The sequence below is a fragment of the Nanorana parkeri genome, unplaced genomic scaffold (assembly GCF_000935625.1).
Source record: "Nanorana parkeri isolate BGI_ZX_2015 unplaced genomic scaffold, ASM93562v1 scaffold377, whole genome shotgun sequence".
Taxonomy (NCBI): Eukaryota; Metazoa; Chordata; class Amphibia; order Anura; family Dicroglossidae; genus Nanorana; species Nanorana parkeri.
Window position 1 is genome coordinate 1,203,988 of NW_017306645.1, and position 16,828 is coordinate 1,220,815.

The 16,828-nt window shown below is 42.9% G+C and overlaps 1 protein-coding gene across 1 annotated transcript in view; it reads right to left on the reverse strand.

Moving 5' to 3' along the window:
- PCIF1 (PDX1 C-terminal inhibiting factor 1) overlaps positions 1 to 16,828 on the reverse strand; it is a 43,490-nt gene that overhangs the window by 22,105 nt on the left and 4,557 nt on the right. Inside the window, exons 3-5 of the mRNA XM_018559041.1 lie at positions 14,042 to 14,176; positions 10,638 to 10,738; positions 10,330 to 10,505 (exon numbers count right to left, since the gene is read on the reverse strand). Of these exons, the coding sequence (XP_018414543.1) occupies positions 10,330 to 10,505; positions 10,638 to 10,738; positions 14,042 to 14,176 (412 nt within the window). The remainder of the gene's footprint in view (positions 1 to 10,329; positions 10,506 to 10,637; positions 10,739 to 14,041; positions 14,177 to 16,828) is intronic.

Genomic DNA, 16,828 nt, shown 5'->3' on the forward strand with positions numbered 1-16,828 from the left:
AGAGATTTTTCATTTTACTGCCACCATTTTATTGCTGTGGTAAGCAATAATATAAAAAAAAGTGTGAATCATGAATAATCCCCAGCAGGCAAATATATGGAGCACAAATGTATTAGCTGCATACTCAGTCATTTAAAACCAGAAAATATATATTACTTGCCATCCCAATACAGTGCAAAAGCATTCCATGAAACTGGTTGCTCTGGCGATTTCTTATTCAAAGTGGATCAATACTTCAATGTTAATAAAGTGGAAGTAAAGTGTAATTTAAAAAAATTACTGACAGGCAGTTTTTTTTTTAGGAGAGGAGCCTGTGTAAGTCTCTTCTGCCAAAAATCTCATACCTGACCGTCACCGTTTTTTTTCTTTTTTTCGCTGAGATGAAGTAACTCCCATGTGCACGTGTGGGAGTTAATTAATGCCAACTGGCCAATCATGAGGCCATAGATGCTGAACCTGGAGGATTGGGGAGAGGATGGCAGCGTCGGCGGATAGAGCGGACTGTGCAGCACTGGAGGGGATGCATATTAGCACATTATGCTGCTCTAGGTTCTCGTCTGCGCTTGCAGCATATCTGAGTGCCCTGGTACTTGGTCGTGTGATCTTTGCTGATGCAGAAGATCAGAGTTTGGTTTGCCCGATACGAGGCCTTCAGATATGTGGCCAGCACTTATGGAAACACAGAGTAGCATTTTCTCTGTTATTGATAGTTAGGCTTCCCATTAGTCTTCTTATTTAACACAACACCTATATAACATGCACAATATATTCCAAATCAATCAGTTTGTTCCTTGAGGATATGGCAGTGGCTAAACACCTGTGTTCATCTATGTGCTAAACACCTCAAGCCATATCTCCTGTGACAGTGAGAAAATATATTACAGCTAAATTCCCTTTGCTTAGGTGATTGAGAGCTCTTGTGTATCCATCAATACTGCACAGAAGGTGCAGATTAATATTTTGTTGCAGGATTAATCTTTTTTTGCTTATTACTTACAAAAAAAGATATCCCTTAAATGAAAAGATCAGAATGCTACCTACATGAGTAAAAGAAGTGGTTCTAGACAGCTGTGGCCACTGTGGCCTATACAAAGCAGTGACAGGCTGACAGTAGCCCACACCTGTCCGCCAATGTTCAATGTCATCGCACATGGAGTGATTACCTGTGGTTAGGGACAGATAATCACCCCTGGACCCAAGCTGTCCGGTTGAGCAGCCACAGCTGTCTGGAACCACCTGTGATTCTGACCACAGGAATATGCAGATTCTTGCCACAGGAATCCCCAGCCAGACCTGTGTTCATTTAAAGCCTATGTGAAGACAAACCATTTCCTAATTTTGAATAGAGTAATTAAGGGTTAAAATACCTGTCTTTTTTATGTACCATCGGAGGCAATTTAAATAGCTATTTATACTTTGTACTTTACCTAAACCAAAGCATGTCAAATAATACAGACTTGTTTACTGAGGGTCCCTCGAACAACTGTCAGTAAGCTGTAGTAGCTCACAGCAGATATAGGACACAAACATCTTCTTTGTTTTGGTGACCTCATGTGGCTGTTACATGTAATTCAGCAGTTTATAGTTTGCATGTGTCTATTAGACTAACTGCAATAAAGCCACAAATGATCATTGATCAGGATCAAGGATGAGGTGAATGTGGTATGCATCTCTGGCTAAGTACAGTGTCCCTGTTTTGCCATTTCTTCACAGAACAATGCTGAATTTCACCACTTGAAATGTTTAAACGTATGGATCTGTTTACAAAAAAATTAACATAGCTATTAGTTTAACGAAACTGTATGTACATTCGTTGTGTGCAAGTTAACCAGCTGTTGTGAGAATGGGGCTCAAATTGAATGTTCTTGGTAGGGATGCACCAATTCCCGGTTTATCGAGAACCGATATTTATCTTTCGGTACTCGCCGATACCAAGTACCTCCGCTAGCATGGAGCCAGCTTCCCGGCCAATTAGGAAGCCGTGAGGCGGTTCATTAGCCCCTCCGCCCAGCTTTCTGATTGGCCAGGAAGCCATCTTCATGCTGCTTGGCCAGCTCCATGCTGACTGGCTGGGAAACCGGCTTACCAGCCAATCAGCATCGAGCCGCCTTCCCAGCGAATCAAGAAGCCGGGTGGCGAGTCATTACCTGCCGTCCGGCCTCCTGATTCATGTTCCCACGCGGCACTGCCAGTCAGGGGAAATCTCCCTCTGATCGGAAGTTCTGGTATCGGGGGCAAGTATCGGAGCATTTGGGCAAGTATGAGTACTCGCCCAAATACTGTATGTATTTGGGCGAGTACTCATCGGTGCATCCCTAGTTCTTGGGATATTTTCTCTTCTGTTTGAATGTTCTCAATAATATAAATAACATAAATTAGCTGGTGCTTGCTTTCAATTGCAGACGAAATGAGCAGTCGTATAATATGAGTAGACATATCGATTCCAATAACAACGGTATTACTGTAGACTTGCTGAGAGAGAGGTCACTGCTCCAAGTCTGTGTGAAAATTCCCCGCTTCTGGAAATCAGGGTGCGGACCAAAGAGAGACCAACCACGCTCTAGGAGCTCAGAAGAAAGCAGGAAGATGTACACTAACTGCATCAGATCACTAAACCCGGACATAGCTAGTTTTAAGGCGCCGTTCACGGAACGCATCAAAATGCCCAACGTTCTTGCGGTGCCATTACTGGTTAATGGTACCCCAAACCCTAAGGTGTGACCGGGGCCTTAGGGTGTTATTATTTGCAGCCCTTATGTGGCTAACGTATGTACTTTCAACACAGTAATACCAATGATATTGGAATCACCAGGACTATTCATAGTATATTCGTGTTCAATTCATCTGCAAGTGAGACCAAACACTAGCTGATTTATGTTATTTATATCCTTTAAGAGCTTTTGACTAGAACAGAAAATACCCGATGAATCGGAGTGTGTGTGGGATTGGTACGAACCGAGTTTGCCCGAGTCCGGTCAAAATTGTCAATTGCACACCATCCTCCCAGCTCAATCAGCTGCGGCCAGCCCATTTACCGCCCCTTTGTAGGGAAGGGTATGCCCTTGCCGCATCTGATAGGGCCAGGAAGCCGGTGTGACAGTTATGTGCAGGCCCGGGTGAACTCAGTTTGCACCAACCCCATGCACATCCCTACCTAAGAACATTCGATTTTGCCCCATTCTCACAACAGCTGGTTAACTCACACAGAATGAATGTACATGCAAACTTATTTTTTATAAATAGACCCCCAGGTGTTGGACCCACAAATGAAAATGCTCAATTCAACAGTATATATCTTTATATTATATTATATATTTCTTAGTGAATAACTTAGTGAATAACTGCAATTGTGTCATTTTTATCACATGCAGATTTTGGAGTGTAAATTACAACATACACCACAAAGAGATGGAAAGGTATATGTTGCCTCCTCGTCACTCTCTTAACGTATACCTATAGCCAAAATTGAATTTTCTTGTTTGGGATGGTGTGTGGAAAGGTAGGAACCCCCGTCAGGTTTTACTGCTATCCAGGAGCTCCATTACAGACTTTTCTCCTCACTTCCTGTTCTGATGACAGTTTTACCAGACAGGAAGTAAGTGAAAATCTGTACCAGGGAAACAGAAAACAATAAAAAGCTGGCAGAGGTTACAATTCCCCTACTTAACTTAAAAAAGGGGGTTTTACTTCTGTCTGTGTTGCAGCTGGAGAGTTTCCCTCACTTTCTGTCTGGTGAAAACGGTCGCACCAGAATGGGACATAAAGGGGAATCTCTGTAACTGAGTGCCCAGACAGCAGTAAAACCAGACGGGGTTCTAATCCTTCCCCACTACATCCAAAACTAGTTATTGATACAGTTTAAGCTGCTGAATAGACAAATTGTGCTGTCCAGTCAGGATCACACATTAGATTTCACATATGGACTTTGCTATGTAATGAATATAGGAAATTAAATTTGTGGGACAGAGGTGAATTAAAAAAAAAAGCCACTTTACGTCAGTGCTGCAAGCCACATTCTTGCTCCAAGCTGAAGAGGAGGAATACAGACAGTCCTACCCATATTTCCCTTATTAGTTTACATTAGGAAAGCAAATGAAGATAAGAAAGGTAGAAGTGCTGCAGTCCAAACACACGCACTGATGCGTTACTGCCTACTGCAAGCACATTTTGGGGCTACTCCATTGTGGGAGCTGAAGAGGAATCAGCCTTTTCGTATACAGCACTCTTGTAAAAGGTAAATACACTTCTGGGAAATGTAGAAGACCTGAGCGGTTTTGATACTTGAAAAAATTGGGAAAATGCTGCCTTGCATAAAATCATTATATACAGTACATCACCCTGACAAAGATCCAGAGCAAGGACAATTTCCAGTCACTCCAGAAATCAGAGAGGTAATGTATAGTGTGAGCACCTGTTCATACTGGCTAATGTGAAATGCCTTCAGTACATTCCATTCATTTATTGGTCTGGGAACGAGTGAGCAATGCTGTAGGGAAATGGTAATCGGAATCAACATGAAACAACTGCTCGGTTATCTTTGCTTACTTATCTTTAAAATCTAATTGGAAGGGAATAAGAATAAAAAAACACCATCTGCGGACCAGTGTTGTGCGGAGAGGCTTAGTGTGAACCTGGTCCGTTGGAGTTCGCCCGAGCCCCTGCAAATCTGCCACTGACACAATCAGATGTGGCCAGGGCATTCCCACTCTGGTGAACTGGGTTCACACCAGCCCCCTGCACATCACTAGTCCGCAGACAAGTGTAATGGATTCGCAAGCTGTTACTCAAATCCAGAAGCACTGCACCTGTGGGCCTACTGCCCCTTCCACAGGAACTATAGGCTCAATTCACAACACAAGGATAAAGATCTTTGTTTTAGGCCCTATTCACATCTCTGCTATGTGGGAACACAAGTTTGCATGTCACACTATTAGGTGTGCTGACATGATTTCTGAATGGCACCCCAATGCACCTAGCCATTGAATGTGCGTTGCATTGCACCGCAAGGCATGGTAATGTATTACCTTATGTTATGGAGTGATGCGATCTAAAAAAAATACGGTAATTCACTTTTTTTTTCCAAATTTTTTTTGTGAATAAAACTAAATAATGATCAACCGCAATGGCAATATGAGAAGTACATAGCGGATACCAGAATCCTGATACTAGATACTGCGTTCAGATCCATAAAATCAAAATAGAAATATCTGCGCTAGAGGTCAGTAATTTATGTGTACACATAAAAACGCACATAAACGCATGTATAATGAGCTTGGACATGGTTAGACAACCTCTGCCCTCCAGGTGTGGTGAAACTACAAATGACATCATAACTCTGCCTTTGGAGTCATGCCTGTGGCTGTCAGAGTCTTGCAATGCCTCCTGGGACTTGCAGTTTAAACAGCTGGAGTGCCGAGGTTGCCTACCACTGAGCTAGAAGAACAAAAGAAGAATTTTGCGGATCGGTACATTTACGTTATGTCTAAACGCATGTTTACTGAAGCACTTTACTAACCATGAGATACATTTTTACACCAGATCCTGCTGCCAGTCTCTGCCAAAAAGATCCTGAGTAGATATTGGTTTATGAATTACAGCCATGTGCATGAGCCTTTATTATCTGCAGTTACTGCATCTGTTACCGGACATATCTGTGCGATATTAAAATCTCACTCAATTTGTTAAAGAAGAAATCCGGGCAAAACTTTTATTAACCCTTGTATGGGGCTACCCCTGCACTGCAAGGGTTAACTGATTGTTTTTGTCTAGGTGCAAAAAAAAAAAAATGCTTCACCAGTCTCTGACCCCTGTTTCCTCCTATGCTGCAGCATTGGAATGTTCCTCCGCATCCTCACATCTATACACTGTGCATAGAGTGTGATTATTTATGGGACCTTACACCGCTGCAGAGGAGAGAGCACGGAAGGACTGGTCTAAGGGCTGGTTCACACCAGCCACAATGCATGCTTGTCCGATTCTGGCTGAAATGCACTGGATCACATTGCAGGCGGCTCACTTTCTTGTGGGTCAGGAGGGGGCGTGGCGGTGCATTGAAGTGAATGGCACCGCAGCAACGTCCTCCCGCCGTGATGCGGTCGGCCGCACGGAAACACGTGGCACATCAATGCCTGCGTTCCGGTCCGGGTAACAAAAAAATAATGTTTGCTGCATTTTTTCTGACCGGACCGCAGCCATTGATGTGCCTTGCGTTCATGTGCAGCCAATCGCCGTTCGTGGCTGCGGTGCCATTCACTTCAATGCACCGCCACGCCACCTCCTGCACCACAAGAAATTGAGCCGGAGCGGAATGCACTGTGGCTGTATGAACTAGCCCTAAGGCTGCGTTCACACCTGACCGTTTTGTAGCGCGTCCTACGCTCGACGAACGCGCTACAAAACGGTCAAAAAAATAAATAGCATTGTAGTCAATGCCCTCGTTCCCACCTAGGCGTATTTCCGCCCGTCCCTAACGCCCTAAAAACGGCCCACGCCTGAAAAGGTCCCGGGACTACTTTGGTCCGTTTTGTAGGGCGTTTTCCATTGGGATACAGCCAAGTAGCCTTTGGAATCGCGCGACTTTTTTACCGCGAACCGCGGTAAAAAAACCGCGTGACAGACGCGCATATTACAATACGCCTAGGTGTGAATGGGGCCTTAGAGCAAGCCAGCTTCGTGGTATAGGGTAGTATAATTTTTTTCTAGCACCTAGACAAAAAAGCGCAGTTAACCCTTGAAGTGCAAGGGTAGCCCCACTGCAAGGGTTAAGAAAAGTTTTCCCTGGAGTTCCTCTTTCAAATATGTATGTATGATAAAAAAATACTAGGAGGGGAATTTCCTCAGACTACAGGCAGGCAGAATGTGGAGCAGCTGTGCATGACAACCAATAGGCTTCTAGCTTTCATTTTCAAAGCTAAACTAAAGAACCTGAAGCTAGAAGCAGATTGGTTACTGTGCACGGCTGCTCCAGATTCTGCTTGCTACAATTTTAGTAAATTCCCCCCGATTATGTTTTTTTTTTATTACAATGTGTCCTAAAAAAACAAATGAATGTGCCAAGCCAAGAACCAAGGAAAGCTTAAAGGAGAACTATGGGGTTAAGGCTTTTCCCCATAGTTCTCCTTAGGGTAACGGGAGGACACAAACTAGCGTCCTCCCATCACCCTAGGCTCAGTATATCGCAAGCTGCTGCTCGTGGTATACTGAGACGCCGCAGCTGAAGCGGATCCCGACAATTTTGCCCGGATCCGCCCAGCTGCGTGACTGAAAGCTGGCTCTGCCTATCTAGAGGCAGAGCCAGCTGTACCCGCCCCCTCCCCCGTCCGTTCCGCCAGTCAGCGCTGGAGGATCGGAGGGGGGAATCCAGCCCCTCCCCTGTCACGGCAGAGAGCCGTGACAGGATCGAAAGGTGAGCGAACGCCGGTATGTGTTCGCTCACCTCCCGAGTCTCATTGTCACAGGTCGGCTAGAACTATGAGGTGAGTGAAAAGCACACACCTCATAGTTCTCCTTTAAGTTCTGCAAATGTGTAAAATGAACATCTGACTGTACAAAAGAGAGCTTGTGATTGTGACTAAGTAAGCCCTGGAATGTGTTTTGTGGTTAACCACACATGTTGTAATCTCATTTGGGGGTTGTTCTGAGTTGACAGACGTACACAAAGGAAAACCTTTTTAGGTTGTGCTATAATTAGTCACAGAAGAGTGTAATGTAATATATGTATACACCTTTACCATAATATAATGAGGAAAGTGCAAGACCTTAGTGACTTTGACCAAGGAATGACTGTTCATGACAGATACGGTGGCTTTCAGCATCTCAGAAACTACAGAATTTGTTGGCTTTTCATAAATTATTGGGCCCAAAGTTAGAGGAACTTTACCCACATGTTCAAAATAACAACAATCACAGAAATGTTTAGTGATGACAATCTACAAACACATACTTCTAGATAATTGCCGGCTTTGTATTATTTGCATATGTTATTTTTCTTTTCCTCCCCATTCTTCCCACAATGGCCATTTTAACTAAGGGCAGATTAGTAGCTCTCTCTGTACTTCCTGGAACTCTGACACATGTGACTAGGACATGTGACCTTGCGCATCATCTCAGAGGAGGAAAATGCCTTTCCTTGAGATCTCCTGAGATTACAGATGAGACTTCCCACCAATGTTCTGCTGAGGTAACCTTCCCAGGATGAACACTTGGCCACATTACATCATTTGTGCCCAAGTGGACCAAGAATGGCATGAAAAAAAACAAAACAATCAGGCAAAAAACCTATCCCAGTTGCTATTGTTCCCCAACTGATAACCTGACACCGGTTCCATTCCCCAATCCGCCTCCCAAACCTATCCAATGAGGTTACTTATAGGCTCAGTTGTTCCACTCTCACAAGACAAAATGTCTTGTAATTTTTCAAAGAATAAAAGGCATTCTGTGATTGGAGGAGAGGAGGGGGCAGGGATGTGACATCATCTTCCCTCCAATCAGAAAATACCTTTTATTCTTTGAAAAAATACAAGAAATTTTGTGTTTGGGCAACAGTGAGGAAAAGCGGGTAATGCAACCACAGCACTCTACTGCTTGAATCGCATTTCTTACTCCTCTCAGTGCCCGGAAGCTCAGTGTTATGTGTAAGAGATGACATGTTGCAAGGTAAGATTTTTCTACTTTGCAACAGCCCTCCGCACATAGCACCCATATATTTATTGATAATTTAAACACCCAGTGCGGCGTGTAAATTATCATCATTGTAACTTCACTTCACTGGTCCATCGTATGAAAATCAATTCCCTGGATACTTCTTTCATCTGCACATAATTGGATAATTGAGTCATTATTCACACAATTTATTGTATGGACAATCACAATTGTTTCAGTAAATCAGCCTCAATTTTTCCTGCCTCCTAATAACACTCCAGAGCCTACCAAATCCTGCTACCAATAGAGAACCCAGACTCTAATCTAGAGTTTGTATAGGTGTTTCTGTCTCCTAGTAATTGTACTAACAAATTCTGCTAACAAAAGAGGACACCAAAGACACAGTGTGTGTGGGTGCTTTTGGCACTTAGTAATTGTCCAAAGGCCAGCAAATCCTACTGCCTACCCTCGAAGAACCCCAAAGACCAATAATCAAGGCTTCATGAGTGTTCCTGTCACCTAGTAATTGTCCCAAGCCTAGCAAATCCTACTGCCTACCCTCAAAGAACTCCAAAGACCAATTATAAAGCTGCATGAGTGTCCCTGTCACCTAGTAATTGTCCCAAGCCTAGCACATCCTATTGCCTACCCTCGATGAACTCCAAAGACCAATAATCATGGCTGCATGAGTGTTCCCGACACCTAGTAATTGTCCTAAGGCTAGCCCAGAAAATCCTACTAACAAAACAGAATTCCAAAGACCCAGAACCAGAGGCAGTATGAGTGTTTCTAATACCTAGTGATTGCCCTAAACCTAACAAATTCTACTACCAACAGAGAACTTCAAAGACCTAGAATTAGAGTTCGTATAGGTGTTCCTGACAGCTAGTAATTGTCCAAAACCAACTACCAAAAGAGAACTCCAAAGACCAACAAACAGAGTGTGCATGGGTGCTCCTGGCATTTAGTAATTGTCCCAAGCCTAGCAAATCCTACTGCCTACTCATGGAGAATTCCAAAAACCAAGAGTCATAGGCTGCATGAGTGTTCCTGGTACTTAGTAATTGTCCTAAGCCTAGCAAATCCTATAACCGAACTACAAAAAGCAGATTGTGTGGGTGGCTCCAGGCAACTAAAATTTGCCCCAAGCCCAAAAAATCCTACCAACAATGCAGAATTGCAAATATCGAGAACCAGAGGCTCTATGAGTGTTCCTAACACCTAGACATTGTTCTAAACCTAGCAAATTCTATTAACAATGGAGAACTCCAAAGATCAAGAAGTAGAGATTGTGTGGGTGCTCATGGAAAACAGTAATTGCCCCATGCCTAGCAATTCTTACTACCAATGCAGAATTCTAAGGTCATTGAAGCAGGAGTTGTGTAAGTGCTCAAATAAAGATCTACTGCAACCTGTCTGCAATGCACTTACTCTTTTACTGAGAATAGCACAAACACACTGAAAACGCCTTGACCTAGCAGCTGACAGTAAGCTGCTATTTTCAGTCTATTGTTTTATTATTCCACAAACTTTTTTTTTTGCTGAAAGCAACTGTTTCACCTCTTAGCAGAGTTATAGGTAATGGGTACCAAGGATAGAACAAAATTATATCAGTAATTCTTTCTGGGGTAAATCATTTTTGTTTGCATCAGGCACCAAGCACTGGCAACAAATCCAAGAAATGCTTACCCTCTCTTTGTTGGCAGAGTTCCCGGTAATGTTGTCGCAGTTTCAGAATAAGCTGTGCCCGCAGAAGTTCCACTTCAGGGTGGGGTGGTAAAGCTTGTGAAGGAGGTGGTAAAAGGTGAGAGGCTGGAGCTGACTTAACAAGTACATCACTCTGTATGTCCAAATCCCAGAAAACACTGTGAAGAAAAACAAGGGCTACGGTTAAATTTACAGTTGCAAGGTGAAATGATTACTTTAGGTTTGGGATTCTCTTTTAACAATGTTTTGACCCGTTACAAAATTCTAACCCTAAAATCTGGAAAACTCACTCAGTTGCCTTCACCATGTTTGCAAACTTTTCCTCTAGAGAAACCCCTGGGACGACCGGAGAGCTGGCCACAGTAGCCGGTGCCACAGGCGCGGACTCCACCTAAGGAAATACAAGATGATGTCCTAATCACAGAGCCCATAGAAAATAAATTCAATATTTGCAAACAGGAGTTTTAAAAAATGATGGCTTGATGTAAACATAGAAGAATTGTACCTGCCAAACACTGAGAAGGTCCAAGAATGCTTTTGTAGAGTATTTTTTAAAGTGTATTTTCACGTTTGCAGTCAAATTTGAAAAAATCCTGCTATGTGTTTGTTTTGTGTACTCTTTCACACAGGATACCAAAAACCCTCAATGGACAATAGAGAAAATAGGATTTTATTCTTATCATAAAATCCTTTTCTTGGAGTCCATTGAGAGACACTGAAGAATTCTGAGACATAGTCTAGAAGAAATGGACACCAGGCCAAAAAATTAAAAGCCTGCAACTTTAAGGACATAACCCCTCCCACCTGCCAGTTGTAACAAGCTTTACAAAGGAACTTGAGAGGAGAGAGCTGGCCTGACCGTTAAATGATGAAAACAAGAACACAGGACCATCGCAGACCAGAAACAATCAGCTTCATGACAACTAGAGAAACTTCCAAGATTTAACTTATCCAGCATGAATCTCTCAGTTTTGTCAGCTAGTTAAAGAAACTTCCAGGATTGAAAAATACCCAGTATGAATCAACTAGCAGCTCATAGAAGTAGAATCTTCAATGAAGAAATGAAAAATAAACTAAATCTTCAATGAAGAATCTTCATTCAGGATTGAATGGAATAAAATAAAAAAATAGAATAGAATCTTCAATGAAGAAACAAAATAAACTAAAATAATAACCAGAAGAGAATGAGACATCCATTGGCAGGAGTGAGGCGAGAGGGGTTATGTTCTTAAAGTGGTCAGCTTTTAATTTCTTTTGCCTAGTGTCTTTCTCCTGGAGGAAGCAGCATAACCCACGTCTCAGAATTATTCACAGCTGTATCCCTCAATGTATGGTGGAGAAATATTTATTACCAATCTAGTTGTTTCTTTGGAGCAGGTTTATACCTATATTGCCTTAGATGGCAATTTAAAGATAAGTGACAAATTAACGCAGTTTCTGCACACATCTAGTTTACCACTGATAATGGAGGTCTGCCAGCACAGTACAGACAGGGTTAACTATGGCAAACATTAGGGATGCACCAAAAATAAACAATATGGTGATCAGCGCCAGTAGGTGGAATGTGAAAATAAGAGCTACCAAGCACTAAGGATACAACTAAATATTTTGAAAATGTGAAAAACAATATTGTGCCGAGCTAATAATCATACACATCTAATACATTGAAACATATATAAATGAATCGCATATATGAGCCTTCAAACAAATGAGGCATAAAAAAATATATATCTACACACAAAAAAAGCAATAAAGACAAAGAGTCCTAGGAAAAAACAAAAGGAAACAATGGTGATTGTGCAAGAAAATTCCTCAGATGATTCGCAGCCAATCTGCATGTAACTCTCAGGTAAGGATAATTACACAATGCAGGCAGACCTTCACCTCCACCCAGTGAATGATAACAAGTGAGTGCTCACCTGGGGAGGTAGACCCACAGAGCTAGGTCGAATGCGATTTTTACCTTCTTAATGGGGGAGGGAAGCCCATGCACAGAAAGGGCTATCAGATCACAGGTGCCAGCATAAATCCAGGCGGAAAGAGAAAAAGGACAAGGACATAGTGCTGGATCAAACCAGCAAGGCAAATGGCAGTAAAACGATGAAAAAACCTGTTCGTCCGGCCCAAAAGGGCAGAGCTTCTGATGTCTCTGCACTGAGCTGGGCCGGACTAACAGGTTTTTTCATCGTTTTGCTGACATTTGCCTTGCTGGTTTGATCCAGTGCCTGTATGATATTTGTACCATTGTGAGTACGCATTTTTTATTTAATAAATTGCATTTTATTGGACGATACGCACTATGTCCTTGTCCTTTTTCTCGTTCCTCCTGGATTTATGCTGGCACCTGTGATCTAGAGACCTTATCGCCTTTTCTGTGCATGGGCTTCCCTCCCCCATTAAGAAGGGGAAAAGTGCATTTGACCTGTGGGTCTACCTCCCCAGGTGAGCACTCACTTGTTATCATTCACTGGGTGTAGGTGAAGGTCTGCCTGCATTGTGTGATTATCCTTACCTGAGAGTTACATGCAGATTGCCTGCGAATCATCTGAGGAATTTTCTTGCACAATCACCATTGTTTCCTTTTGGTTTTTCCTGGGACTCTTTTTGTCTTTATTGCCTTTTTTGTGTGTAGATATATATTTTTTTATGCCTCGTTTGTTTGAAAGCTCATATATGCGATTCATTTATATATGTTTCAATGTATTAGATGTGTATGATTATTAGCTCGGCACAATATTGTTTTTCACATTAGGGATGCACCGATACTAGTATCGGTGCCAATACCGAGTATGAATGCCCAAATGCACCGATACTGGAAATTCCAGTGCCCAGGGAGCCGGCTTCGTTTCCAATCAGGAAGCCGGGGGAGGATTATAACCTGCCTCCCAGCTTCCTGATTGGCTAGGAAGCCAGCTTCACTTGCTGGTAGGCAACCTGGCTTCCTAACCAATCAGGAAGCCGGGCGGCACGTCATGACCAACCTCCTGAATGGTAAGGCTGCCAGGCTGCCTAGCAACAAGTGAAGCCTGCTTCCTATCCAATCAAGAAGCCAGAAGGTGGGTCATGACGTGCCGCCTGGCTTCCTGATTGGCTAGGAAGCCATCTTCACTTGTTGCTAGGCATCCTGGCCAATTAGGAAGCCGGACGGCACCTCATGGCCCACCACCCGGATTTCTGATTGATCAGAAAGCCAGGCAGCTTCGGCAAGTGAAAACGGTGTTCTTTCGATAGAGCACCGGCTTCCCAGGCAATTAGGAAGTCATTGGGTCATAATCCGTCGCCCGACTTCCTGATAATCGTGGCAAAAAGCCATGGTATTAGTACTCGGTATCGGTGAGTACCAAAAAAAAGAATATCAGTGCTTGTACTCAATACCGAAAAACTAGTATCGGTGCATCCCTAGCAAACATAACTCCCTGGCCCCTTACTTAGTATTACATAAAATAAGATTTTTCAGCAAAAGTTAAGCACAATTTTTAATATTTTTTAAAGGTATGCTATGTGAATGGGAACGTGCAAGAAATATGAATTAAGTGTTATCCCAATTCTGGAGGAAAAGGTGGAAAAACACTTCAAAGTGTAAATGAACCCAAAAATAAACATGTAATTTACCTTTTACATTTTCTATGTTACCATTAAAGAATATTGAAAAAGGCAAAACAAAAAGAGCCACAAAACTAAAATGCACCCCTACCTTAAGCTTCTTGGTGCTGTCGGGGACTGGCGCCTCCTCAGATATCCTCCTCTTGCGTGGCATGGATTCCTTAGGCGTTGTAGGTAAAATTGCTTCAGGAGGAACTGGTGCCGCATTGAGGCCCAGCGGATCAGACTGTTCAAATAAAAACAAAAAGAAGCTCACATCAGACATGGACTGTCTTCACCTTTATAAGCACAATATAGAGTTTCCCTAATTAATTTCTTCTAAAAGTGGTAGCCTCCTGATCGTACCACTTTTGATTTGTCCAAGCGACAGTCAAATGTCTGTTAGGCACCCGTCACCCAATCCCGCATGACAGTTCTTGGAGGATAAAGTGATTGGGTGGCTTAGAAAATCATGTCTGACTCATACTAAAAAAAGCCACGTTTCTCCTGTTCACATCCATTGCATAAAGAGTAATGCTTATCCAACTCCAGAATTCCTGTTTAGAGCAGAGTCTGTAGACATCGAGAGACAGATCGGGAATATACAGCTGACCATTTATTGATCTGTGGTCAGCGTAGGCTGAGTTGCTCACTTGCTTTTTTTCTCCCCAGAAATGCCATGAATCACACCAGTTCATTTGTTCTTTTACAGCCTCAACAGCCTGTAGGCAAAAAGCTTTTATCTGGCCAGTAAGAGAAAAAGAAAGAGTTTAGAAATGGTCTGCGCAAGCTTGGCTGACAGTTCTGGTATCAGTTCTTATATAGCTATACACTGCCTGAATGTCACCAGCAATATAGCTGATCTATGCATCTGTGGTAATAACACAGTAATGCAGGGGCAGTAACGTTGGCAGAGATTTTCAGTCCAGAAAATATCTACTGATCATTTGATTGTTCCATTCCTAACACAAACAGCTGTTTCAGTGTTCATGTCCTGAATATAATATAATTACCAGCAATAAAAGTAGTTAAGGATGGAACATAAATAAATGAGATGAACAACCATAGCAAATTTATTATACAGTTCCCTGGCTCTCCATCCTCCATGGTATAAGCCACCTGAGATATTATTAAAGAACTCTGCTGTTCTACAACAATGGCTAACACTGATGTGTACTGATTACATGCATGGCAATCTTACAGAAATTTCTGAACTGAAAGGAAACCTGCTCTGCGAGATACACAAGCTAACATTGCCCCATAACGCCAGCAAATATTTGCACAGCAAGTTTAAAAATGGCAACATTCTGATTGATTAATACATCCTGAGGGGAATTTATCAAAACTGGAGCAGAAAAAATCTGGAGCAGATTTTCACTGCAACCAATCAGCTTCTCTGTCTTATTTTCAAATCTTACCTGAGCAGTTTTGATAAATTCCCTTCTCTGTATATGTAAACTGTCCTAATTGATTTATATTTCTGTTCTGTTAGTTTTAAGATCTATGCACCCCTACCAGACAGCACAGCCAGGCTTGGCATTCCCTTAGACCCCTGTGCAGACTACACTGCTTTGAGCAATGCTGCCAAGTATAACATTCTCCCCTGCTTGGGACTGGACAATGAAAATGCTACAGAACACAGATGAGATTATCACTCTGCTCTATACTGGTTCATGGAGCTCACAGTGTAAAGGTGCCCATACACCTTACGATTATCGGACAAAACTTTTCATCCGATGATCGAATAGTCGTACGATTTGCGTATGGCAGCCCCATCCTGCCCCGATGATCGCAAGATTAATTTAGCCGTAATTAACGAAAAGCACCTGGACGTAATGCGGTAATTGATTTGCCGTATTTTCGTTAGCACAAGCGCAGTGCAGATCGTCCGACTTTTGACGGACGGAAACGCCAGCAACCTTGCGAAAATTGTACGATTTAGCAAAGTTTTCAAACATGCTTGACCGTCAAAAGTCGTACAATTGTACAGTACTGTCGGTCGGACACTGCAATGCACACATACGAAAATCGTACGATAATCGTAAGGTGTATGGGCACCTTTAGACAGACTATGCAATGCAGCACAACCCTGGCTGGCTTAACCCCTTCGTGACTGACGACGTACAGTGTACGTCGCCAGCATCGGGGCTGTTTAAACAGACTATCGGCCACTTTTGCCGCCGGGACTCTGTTTAAACATGTAGAGCCGACTGTCGGCTTTACAACAGAAGCGATCCTGGCGACTTACCTGTCGCCAGATCGCTTCTGTGTCCCGAAGAAGGGGCCGCCACCCCCCACCGCCGGACACCCCCGCCGTGACATCTGGATTAAATGGTGCCTTTTGTAACCGCAAGGTTTTGCCTTAAGTATACTGCTTAACAGAGAAAGTTCAAAGAGATTCTTCATTCCTTATGTGATGCTCCAGGACTGTATAATAAAAGGGCAACTTAATACAATGAAAATAAAAATGCTTATCCTTTGCCTAGAAGAAAAGCAAAGTAGACCCGCTATGCTGACAAAATATGTTGATTGACTCAAAAAATATTCCAGTTTAAAAGGCTGTAAACTAGCTTTAGCCACAAACTGCATGTAAGTAATACCAGCACTTCCCACAGTGATATGATTCTCAGACCTAATTCACACTTGTCAAAGGAAGTACCACAAACATGTGCTGGCTCCGGTGACATTCCCAGCTATTAAAATATACATTGCTTATTAAAGGAGAACTATGAGATGAGTGATTTCCACTCAACTCATAGTTCTAGCCGACCTGTGACAATGAGACTGTCACAGGTCGGCTCAGTAGATCGGGAGCTGAGCGAACATATACCGGCGTCCGCTCACCTCTCGATCCTGTAACGGCTCTCTGCCGTGACAGGGGAGGGGCTGGATTCCCCCC